General features: G+C 36.4%; 1 protein-coding gene across 2 annotated transcripts in view; it reads right to left on the reverse strand.

The window, feature by feature from the left end:
- The window catches only part of LOC311300674 (NACHT, LRR and PYD domains-containing protein 3-like), a 29,207-nt gene extending 20,891 nt beyond the window's left edge, over positions 1-8,316 (reverse strand). For both annotated transcript variants that reach the window (XM_084425113.1, XM_084425112.1), the window contains exons 1-5: positions 8,176-8,316; positions 6,929-7,197; positions 6,214-6,258; positions 812-2,609; positions 306-479 (exon numbers count right to left, since the gene is read on the reverse strand). In XM_084425113.1, the coding sequence (XP_084281239.1) occupies positions 306-479; positions 812-2,609; positions 6,214-6,258; positions 6,929-7,184 (2,273 nt within the window). In that variant the 5' untranslated portion in view covers positions 7,185-7,197; positions 8,176-8,316. The remainder of the gene's footprint in view (positions 1-305; positions 480-811; positions 2,610-6,213; positions 6,259-6,928; positions 7,198-8,175) is intronic.
- Positions 8,317-11,712: the final 3,396 nt, after the last annotated feature.

The raw sequence follows: 11,712 nt of genomic DNA on the forward strand, positions 1-11,712 counted from the left end.
GATTAAGAATTCATTAATAAAAAGTTTACTATAATTTTGTTGAATTTCTGGATCTATAATGTTTCTGTTTATCCCCAATAAAAAAAACAAGGAGAAATAACCAATTATTCCATCCCATCCCACATTTGTAATTGATGGAATAATATCAGGATATGTTGTTCAGATTAGACAATCAGATCATTTTGTTATTGTATTTAATTTCATAACTAAAATATAAGATAATTACATGTAATAATATGTTTGATTTAAGTGATCATACCTTATTGTGTATCAAATTAACAGCAAAAGACACCTGAATCTCAAACCTCAGTATATCTAGCTGGCAGTTTGGGTTCTTCAGTCCATCAGAGAGCATCTTCACTCCTGAATCATGTATCTTATTGTAATTCATGTGCAGCTCTTTCAGGGGTGAGTTTGGTGTCTGCAGGGCCAAAGCCACAGTTTCACAGCAGGTGTCAATAAGTCCACTTGATGAGAGTCTGTAAAAACAGGATATTTTTCCATGGCATTTATTGTGTGTTTGTCTTGTAGGAACAGTGTTTGTCATAACAGTGATAGGTTATGTCATTTTCTCTGTGAACATTTAAGCTTTCTGGGGGGGGGGGGGGGGGGGGAATTAAATAAATGTCATGTATGCTAGAACTTATGTGACAGTCAAGTGAAATCAACTTTCAAAAGCAAATACATTTTAGTAAATACAGCTTTTACTCAACAAAATCAGCAAAAGCAAGATACTTCACACTGCATCTTACACTAAAATTATTTTCAGAGTTAAAAACTTTAATTAAACAGCTGTTAACAAGTTTCTTACATGGCTTTTCTGCAACATTTCACAGCTGGCAGGAGATTTGTGTAGTCTCCTGATTTAGTCTTGTACATCTTCAGGTTGAGCTCATCCAGCACCTCTCCTGACATCAGCAGTACATAAGCAATCAATGAGCACATGGAAGATGAGAGTCTTCTTCCTGGAGATGATCTGAGGTATCTTTGGATTTCTGTAAATAATGAACTGTCATTGAGCTCCAGTAAGCAGTAGAACAGGTTGATTGAAGTTTCAGGTGAGATCGGATGGAAATGCTTCCGGCTTTGTAAGAGTTCTTTAATGTGTTTGGTTATTTCTGTGACATTGTCTTTGCTGTATTTAGTATGTGAGAACAGGCCTGTGAGCAGTTTCTGATTCGATTCCAGTGAAATGCCCAGCAGAAACCGTAAAAATAGATCTAAATGTCCTTTCTGACTTTGCATTGCTTTCTCAACAGCCTTCTTTAGTAAATCATATAAAGCAATATATTTGTCTGGCTTGTCGATGTAGACGAAAAACTCCAGTTCGTCCATGTTATTGTTCAGGTAGCAGAGGAACACATGCACTGCAGCGAGGAACTCTTGAACACTCAGATGCACAAAGCAGAAGACCTTCATCTCATGAAGTCCAGCTTCTTGCTGAAAGATCTCAGTGAGCATTCCTGCGGACTCAAAGTCTTCACTCACATCAATACCACATGCTTTCAGATCTTCCTCACAGAACACTATGTTTTCCTTCTTCAGCTGTTCAAACGCTAGTTTAGCTAACTTCAAAATCATTGTTTTATTGGAATCTAAGAGCTTGGTACGATCTCTTTCTGTTTTTCTGTCACACTTCTGGCTCTTCATGTTCATCTGTATCAGCAGAAAGTGGATGTACATTTCAGTGAGTGTCGTGTTGATGTTCTCTGGATTGTTCCCAATAGGGATGTCCTGAAGAACTGTGACTGTGATCCAACAAAACACGGGAATGTAACACATGATGTAGAGACTACGAGATTTCTTAATGTGTGAGATTATTCTGGAGGCCTGAGTCTCATCTGTGATTCTCTTTCTGAAATACTCCTCCTTCTGCTGGTCAGTGAATCCTCGCACCTCAGTGAACAACCCTACACACTCCGGAGGGATCTGATTGGCTGCTGCTGGTCGTGATGTCACCCAGACGTGAGCGGATGGAAGCAGAGTCTTGTTCACCAGACTTGTAAACAGTTCATCTACAGATGATCGCTCCTTAACACTCGTCACCATTCCACTATCAAAATCCAAAGGGAGTCGACTCTCATCCAATCCATCAAAGATAAATGCAAGCTTACAACTAAATATCTTACACATCTTTGCTGTTTCCAGGTCCTTTAGTTCAGGATTAAATTTCTGTAGAAACTCATGCAGACTGATCTCTCTGGCTTTAATGCAGTTAATCTTTCGGAATGGAAGCAGGAAAACACAGTCTATATCCTGATTGGCTTTTCCTTCTGCCCAGTCCAGAATTAACTTGTGCACTAAGACCGTTTTTCCAATGCCAGCGATGCCTTTGGTCAACACAATCTTTTTCTTATTTTTGTTTAGACTAAATACATCATTGCATCTGATTGGCCTGTTCTGTGATTTACAGGTTTTAATGGCATCATCAATCTGCAGAATCTCATGTTCTTGATTGACTTCTTTAAGATCCCCCTCCGTAATAAAGAGTTCTGTGAAAACATCCTTGAGATGTGCTTCATTTTCCTTTTTACACTCAAAAATGTGTTCTACTTTCTCCTTCATCTTCCTTTTGTGAGTTTTCAAGAATTCCTGCAGCCAGAAATCATCTGTTATAAAAATATAAATAAACAGGAAAAGGTGTGAACAAAACAGCACTAGAAAATTAAACACAAAGGTTTTTCACAAATGGTATTTAAATTCATAATACTGAACGCAGTTCTGTTCTGTACTGAGATCAATATACAGTGGTGGTCAGAATTAATGGCACCCCTGGTAAATATGATCAAAAATGTCTGTAAAAAAAATAAATCTGCATTGTTTATCCTTTTGATCTTTCATTCAAAAAATTCGCAAAAAATCAAACCTTTCATTGAAGTAAAAGAATTGAAAGTGAGGAGGAAATCTCATTATGAAATAAATGTTTTTCTCCAAAACACGTCGGCCACAATTATTGGTACCCCTAGAATAAAAAAAAAAAAAAAAGTTGTAAAATATCTCTGAAGTATATTCCCATTAATATTTACCTTTATTTAGCACACCAGGGTGACTAGGAACATGAAATTGTCTAGCTATAACTTCTTATTTCAGGAGTTTAACCCTCTGGGGACCAAAAACGCACCTGCGCGTTTTGCTCGTTTTTTTTTTTAGCAATGAAAAATAAACACTTAATGCTCTGTTAATTTTGATCTTTCATTTTCGTGTAATACATCAATCGATCCTGTTCAGTTTCTATTTTTTTTCTGTATACTCACAATAAAAATAAAGTGTTTTGCTTTTTGACAAATAAAGAAAAATGAACATGATGCGATTTCTGCCTTCTCTCTGTCAGTAAACTCCCATTTGAAACGCGTTCGAAAATGATCTATAACTCCGCGAAATTTCAGTCAAACAGGCAAACAGACCCACGGGCATAAAGCTTGAGATCGCATCTTTTAAATGAACTAATTTATATAAAAAACAAATATTCTCAGCTTCTGTAATCTGTATAAAAAGAGAGCGACTCCAGTCGAGCTCATTACGAGCCATTCAAAAGTAATTTGACCACTCCCCGGAGAGCGCGTGCTATTCAAATGCAAATTCTGAGAACCATTTCAGTCTGTGAAACGCCCCCACATCAGCTGTAAACAAAGCGCCGCGAGTGAGGCATAATATAGCCTACCTTATGGAGAAAAGATTCCTCAGAACAGTGCTGATATGAGGAGCAATATCTCCTGATATGAGGAGCAGATCCCGCTGAGGAGTGAGGTAGGCTGTTTTCTTTTCTCAACTGTTGATGTGGAATAACGTTATGGAATAACGTTATGGAATAACGTTAGTGTAGGCCTATGTAAACCGCAAAAAGATGAATCGCATTTCTATAATATGACTCGCCTTTCTGTGAGATGAATGAAGGGTACATATTTGTAAAGACTGTTTAGCCTAAATATGAATCGCGCGTCTGTGTGTGAAAGAATAAACTGCTTTGCTATAGCCTACTGAGATGAGTAAAAATCGACTGAAATATGTTGAAATAAAATATATTTGTATAAGCAACGTATTAAACAGTTTTTAGGCTACTGTAGAATATACTGCCACATCAAATAAGCTTTTGTTTAGCAATTTCTGCTCATATCAAAAATTATATATATATATATATAAAATACTATTTTTGTCAAAAATAAAGTCATAGACTAAGATGTCTGATTTTCCGATGTTGGCTATATTCAAACTAATGAATACATATGATAAAATGTAGGCCTATAATCTTTTTTTCTTTTTTTTTACAAAAAAAGAGTACACTTGAAATATTGTTGAAATTGTAATTATTGTTGTAATTGTAACATTTTTAATAAAATAGCAAAACATATTTACAAGAGAGATGTAAGCGAAATCTTAAATGGTCAATGTAAGTCTAAATACATCTTTTGTCCTTGCATTGTGGCTCAGTCAGTGTCACACCTGAATGAATGGCTCATTAGGCAGAGTCATTATGCAGAGTGGGTGGGACATTGTAATCTAAGGTGTAAACTACTCCTCCTCGCATATTGGCTTTCCAAGCAAAACCTGTTTTACACCATTTAAATCAATGTTTTGTTTTTTTGTGAACGATAAAGCAAGACTATTTTCACATCATTTTGAAGCTAGAAGTCAAAGGGACAACATCCATTAGTCAAAAGTCTTGTGGACACATATTTAATATGTGTTTTGTGGTCTTAATTCAGCAACTTTCATTTTTATTTTTTCCAATAACCACGCATAAACATTATTCTCTTAAAAATAGAAAACATCTACATACACGTTGCTCGCATATTATGGTAGCCCTGTTTGTGCTATATAGAGTGAATTTACACCTTAGCCATTAACATGTTTATAAATAACTGAAAAAAGCACAAATGTCAAGGCATGTCAGAACATCTCAAGGACCCCAAAAACAGCTTGGTCCCCAGAGGGTTAAATATGACGAATACACAAAGGCCAAATTTCTTTATTCATCCATCATAATGAGTAAAACCAAAGAATATAGTTATGATGTGCATCAAAAGATTGTTGAGCATCACAAAATAGAAAGTGGCTGTAAGAAAATAGCTAAAGAATTGAAAATCCCCATTTTGACCATCAGGGCAATAATTAAGAAGTTCCAATCACCTAAAGATGTTACGAATCTGCCTGGAAGAGGACGTGTGTATATATTGTCTTAATGGACGGTGAGGAGGAAGTTTGAGAGGCCAAAGACTCTCCAAGGATCACAGATGGAGAATTGCAGAGATTACTTGAGTCTTGGGGGTCAGAAAGAATCAAACAACCCCTACAGAACCACATGTTGTTTGGGAGGGTTTCAAGAAAAATCCTCCTCCCTCCTCCAAAAATAAACTCCAGCATATTCAGTTGTCAGACACGACTGGATCTTCAAAAGGGACTGGATTCTATGGTCAGATCAAACTAAAAAAGGGGCTTTTTGGCAGCAAACCCACCAGATGTGTTTGGTGCAAACAGGGATAAAAAGTACCCCATGCCTACGATTAAATATACTGCTGGATCTTATATGTTGTGGGCCTATTTTTTTGCTGGAGGTTCTGGACATCTTGTTCAGATACATGGTATTATGGATTCTAGCAAATACCAACAGATAAAAAATCAAAACCTGACTGCCTCTGCTAGAAATCTTATAAGGGGCTGTGGTTGGATCTTCCAACACAATGGTCCAAAACAAACATTAAAATTAACACAAAAATGGGTAACTGAGCACAAAATGAAGCTTCTGCCATGACTGTCCCAGTCCCCTAAACCGAATCCTATAGAAGATGAGAGGGGTGAACTGAACAGAAGAAGCACCAACATGAACTTGTGAATCTGAAGGATCTGGAGAGATTCTGTATGGAGAAATGGTCTCTGATCTCTTGTCAGTTATTCTCCAAACTCAGGCATTATAGAAGTAAACTCAGACCTGTTATCTTGGGGGCCAATAATTATAGCCAGCGTGTTTTGGAGAAAAGCATTTATTTTATAATGTGATTTTCCTCCCACTTTCAATTCTTTTACTTCAATGAAAGGTTAGATTTTTGCGAATCTTTTGAATGAAAGATCAAAAGGATAAACAATGCAGATTAATTTTTTTACAGCCATTTTTGATCATATTTACCAGGGGTGCCATTAAATTCTGACCACCACTGTACATCAAATATGCTAAAATAATTTCTGATTCCACAGTAAGGATGTTTAAGATTAATTCACCTTGTTTTCTAGTGTGTTTCTCAGCTGATTCTAATGATTTTTGCACTGTGAAGAGAGAGAGAAAAGAATGAGATTTTATGTTCATCACATTATCCTGAAAAAGGCTCTGCATCACATTTCAACACTTCATTAAGCAGCACAGCTATTAAACTCTTAAACTAAATCAGCATTTTACAATGATTTTCTGAAGGATCATGTGACACTGAAGGCTCAAGTAATAATGCTGAAAATTCAGCTGTGAAACCTTTTCTGTGATGGCAACATAGGAACATGGGGGCAGTTGTGGCCTAATGATTAGAGAGTCAGACTAGTAACTAAAGGTCACGGGTCCGATTCTCAATACCAGCAGGAAATGACTGAGGTGAAAAAATGGTTGCATAATGGCTGCTCTTTGTGTGTGTGTGTGTGTGTGTGTGTGTGTGTGTGTGTGTGTGTGTGTGTGTGTGTTCATGGTTTGCAGTGTGTTTTCACTACTCGCTACTCCTAATGTGCGTGCAAATGCAGAGGACAAATTCTGAGTATTGGTTATGATAATTGGCCTTTACATATCACTAATAATTTTTAAAACATATTCAAATAGGAAACAGCCATTTAACATATTTTTGATCACATAAATGCAGGCTTGGTGAACATAAGAATCTTCTTTTTTTTAAATCTGAATATACATTTATATGAATCAGTGCTGCCTCTCGTTCTCTATTCTTTCCTTTATTACCTTCAGTGTAGTTGTTCTGTAACTCTTCAGCCAGCCGGTTCTGGTTCATCTTCCTCAGGATGTTCAGTGTGATCTTCACAGCTTCTTCTGGTCCAAAACGCTCCATCATTATATCCACTATATCAGTGACACCAGCATCCTCCAGTTTACCAGCTCCAATGGGTCCATCTTGTTTTAAGCGACTCCTAAATTTCTTCAGATTGTCTCGTTCCAGGTCTTCTAGAATATCTTGAAGCAGCTCTAAAACAGATGCCATCTTCCTTCATGGACTGTTGGAGCAAAGAAAAAGGAAAAATCTACTAATAGTTGCACTTTTATAGCAGAGATCTATGCAGTATGTGCAAATAAATGTGCGTAATTAAATGACACTATGATCAGATGAACTATTAAGAATATATATATATATATATATATATATATATATATATATATATATATATATATATATATATTTACTTTTAAGGGCTAAAACAAATTCTTCAGGTTTTTCATGTTCTTCAGTTTAACATTCTGTGCTCATTAGTAGATTATTTTGGTCTGATAGATTCAGTCAGACTTTTGTATCAAGGATTAGACTCAAGTAGTTTCACATTTTGTCCTAGTCTTCTTCGAAGACTTTTTATTTCACATTTGAAACCAGACTACAAGAAAAATATCACATTGAAAATACTAGAAGTTAATATAGTGATTGTGAATGATACTAATTCATAATGAAAATGAAGAGTTATAACTTTTTCCAGTACTGTACTATCTGGAGCACCTGATTGTCAGCAGACACCAGACACACACACACACACTAACACACACACACTAGTATCTGTCAGATAGTTGTTTATGTAAGTCTCTTGTTGAGAAAGAGCTTTTTAATTGCTTTAGTGTCCTAGACCTTGGTCAGGGCAGCAACATATTTAATATTTGACAGAAATGAAAGCGAGGCTGTGAGTGATACTGTAAAAATACAGTGTGTTTAATGGATTATACTGTTGTTCAACAACATGCTGATTGTTCAACTCACAAAACATATTTTATAAAGCAGTTTTAAATAGTTATGAGTTTTGAAAATTACATGTGATTTATAACTTTATTCAGTGGATGCCACTGTAAAGACTGTAATCTAACACTCAGAGCTTTGTTTCAGCCGTAAAATTCAACAAAGGTCTATTAGTTGTGCTGCATGAATCTCCTGTGATTACTGAAAACATGATACTTAAACATTGGTCAGTAACTTAAAATATTTACTAACTTACCTTGAATAATGACAATATTTGTAGATGTTTCTTTGTCCTCCTCTGACTCTGCACCTTGCTCAACAAAAGCACTGGTTGTCCTTTCACTTCTGTGTTCTCATGAAGAACTGTGGGTGTTCCTCTTTTGAGGATACCGTGAGAAAATAATATTTAGTCGAGCAAACAAACACACATTTGTTAGTGTCTCTTCATGGAGTCTTTTGCTCCAGTTGCTGTAAGAAGAGGCTAAAAACTATCCGTCACCTGCAGCATCCATACTCGTGATATACTAGCCAGGACTCCTCCTTTATGTATACAGACGTGACTTAATGACGTAATGACGCAAAGACTAACGGTGGCAAACTCTTTTGAAATTGATTTTGGATCATTTTTAACCAAAAACAGTTATGGATTGTAGCTTTAAGTAATAACTGGAAAGCAAAGTTATATTTGTCTCCCATCTTTTTTTTCTTTCTTTCTTTTTTTTTTTTTTTTTTTTTGCTGATCCAATCCGTGACTCAAAATCCGTAATATTATCGCGAGCTTTGTGATCCGTTGCAGCCCTAATTTATATTGATACTTTTGGCATACTCTTATCTAAAGTGACTTGAATAGGATTCAAACCACATATTTTGATCAGTTCATGCATTCCCTGGGAATCGAGCCACGGCCTTGCTGTTTCTAGTATCATGTTCTCTGTTTGAGCTAAAGGACTGGAAATGGTAATGCAAATTAAACATACTTAGAATATTTACTTTAGGGATTTTTTTGCTTCATCCTAATACATCTTTGTAGCATGTTTTTCCTTATAAAAGAGACCATAATTAGCAATAATGCCATAGATATTGCAGTTATTGTTAGTACATTAAAACTGTGGGTACCTTTATATTTGTAACGTTTAAGTCCACACAGATATCGAAGAGAAGCTTGGCAAATCAATTAGCAGCGTAACTTTATTAAACCAAAACAAAAGAGAAATATCCACAAACGAGAATCAACAAAACAATGTGCTATTCACAAACCACACCAGTCAAAGAACTGAGAAAAATGGTCTTAAGACACATGTCATATATTCTGAGTGTTCTGGGTGTTTACGGTAGGGTTTGGTGAAAAACAGACGAAAATCCTGACCTTGGCCGTTGGTCTTCTGTGCTTGACTTTGTGTTCGGGAGACTGTTAGCGCTGCAGTTCACTCCGACTCATCCAGAAAAACACAAGTTGTGAGAAATCAAGAATAATAAAAACACAACATGAAATACAATCCATGAACCTTATTCTCTGAGATGAATATATCCGTTGTGTTCATCGTAACAAGAAGTTTTGTCATGACAACTTTCGGAGAGACTGGTATGGTAATAGAGATTAGCATGGTAAAGGATTTGGCAATGTTAATGTATTTGGTCGTGGCGGAATAGATCTGCTGCACTGCTGCTGCTGCTGCTGCTGCTGCAGAGCAAGTACAGAGTACATTCACAGACATTGCTGTGAGCATGTAAGACATGCTTCTGCAGATGTAACATACATGAATTAACCCCCATAGCAGATTTATACAGGTGGAGCTGGGGAAGGTGGAGGGTTTCTGAAAAGGCGCTGTAGACTGCTAACACCAAACACTTGAGCCGCAGCTCATTGGCCACTGATGCAACAGCATCCAATCAGCTGTGCTAAGTAGATAATGATGTGATCGCTACCAAACTGAGTTATGGACCTATCAGCCTGCGCCATCTAGAGAAATCAGCCTGCGCCATCTTCTGCCTTTCATGCCAGAAATTGATATATATCATGTTCACATCTGTCAGCTGTCATTCTGACTGTCATTTGACAACCATAGTTCCGATCCGGAGATATTTAACTCAGTGAAGAAAGCACACGGATACTTTTTGGGGATTACTAGATGTTGTATTTTATGTCGTTTTTATTAATCATGATTAATCACAACTTGTGTGTTTTTCTGGGCAAGTCGGAGTGAACTGTGGCACTAACAGAGTCTCATGAACACGCAGTCTAGCACAGAAGACCAACAGCCAAGGTCAGGATTTTTGTTAGATAATACATTAAATTTAAGTTTGGTTTTCACCAAACTTCAACACTTTAGAATATACGACATGTGTCACATGGAATCATTCTGTGATCATTTTGTGTATTTTTTAAAAGCTTGATGCTGGTTGCTATTCACTGACATTATATGGGCGAGCACAGGCGTGAGCGGGACATTTTATTTTTTTATTTATCATTCTGTGGTCCAAAAAAGAAAGAAGGGCATTCTGCATTAAAACAACACTAGGGTGAGTAAATGATGACTTTCAATTTTGGGTAAACTATCCCTTTAATCTCCTCTTAAACAGCGATCATAATGGAGAGATATTAAATATGAACCAAAAGACAGTGGATTTCAGACACATCTCAGAATAGCTCAGAAGATAACAACAGATGCATTGTCCTCTCATAATCTGCTATTGGTGAGTACCTACTTTGGTGGCTTAAGCCCCTGATTATTGTCAAAAGCCCCTGATCTTTTTGAAGATTAACTCACGTTATAAACTTTAATATAGATTTTAATGTAAATTCTTGCAGTCTATTTGCCCTAGACCAGTGGGGATGAAAAAGATCAAAGGTTGTTATCGATCTAAACATAATGCTTTTTTCGTTTAGCTCACTACAGTTTTAAAGCCCTCATTATCTGTTCGGCGTGGAGGTGGGACTGTCCATAGACACAAGAAATACATATAGACGCCTATATGTCTTTGGGACTGTCAGTCGGCAGCTTTCAATAAACCGTTACTTTGCCCCTTGGGCCAAAGAGCTGATCAGGTAGTAATAAAGATGTTGAGCGAAACTGATGACGTGTTTAATAACTTTTCACACTTCACAATGTGACCTTGTGAATGTATAGTTAAGGAAAAATGGATAATTAGATAAATAAAATGCTATAAATGCAGGATATTGAAGTTATTGATGCACCTGTAGAGGCAGCACTGCAGTTAATGTTAATTTCAACCTTTACTAATACTTTATCTGTTAATATTATTTAATGGGCCTGCGTTAACATGAACTAACAATGATGAGTTGCTTTTTTATTAACTAACATTAACAAAGAATAATAACTTCTGTAACAAATGTAGCTATTGCTCATTATTAGTTAATACATTAACTAACATTAACTAATGAGACCTTATTGTAAAGTGTTACCTATTGTTCTTTATAGTTATTTTGCCCTTTAACACATTCCGTTGACTATAAGTAACGTGTCAGCTACATGTCTACTAACTATCATTAGAGTATTAGTAAAGTATTAGACTAGTAGGGTTTGGGTTAGAATAAGTTGACATGTAGCTGCAAAGTTACTTATAGTCATTAGAATGTCTGTTGGAGGACCATCACAATAAAGTGTTAGCAGGTATTAAGCAGACAGTCTTATAATACTCTAATGAGCGTTAGTTGACATGTAGTTGCTAAGTTACTTATAGTCAACAGAATCTTCAAAAGGGACCATCAAAATAAAGTGTAAACCTTTAAAGCGTAACTCTCGCCAAAATGCAACCTAGGGTCTTTTTGTGA

The sequence above is a fragment of the Rutilus rutilus genome, assembly GCF_951802725.1.
Source record: "Rutilus rutilus genome assembly, chromosome: 12".
Classification (NCBI taxonomy): domain Eukaryota; kingdom Metazoa; phylum Chordata; class Actinopteri; order Cypriniformes; family Leuciscidae; genus Rutilus; species Rutilus rutilus.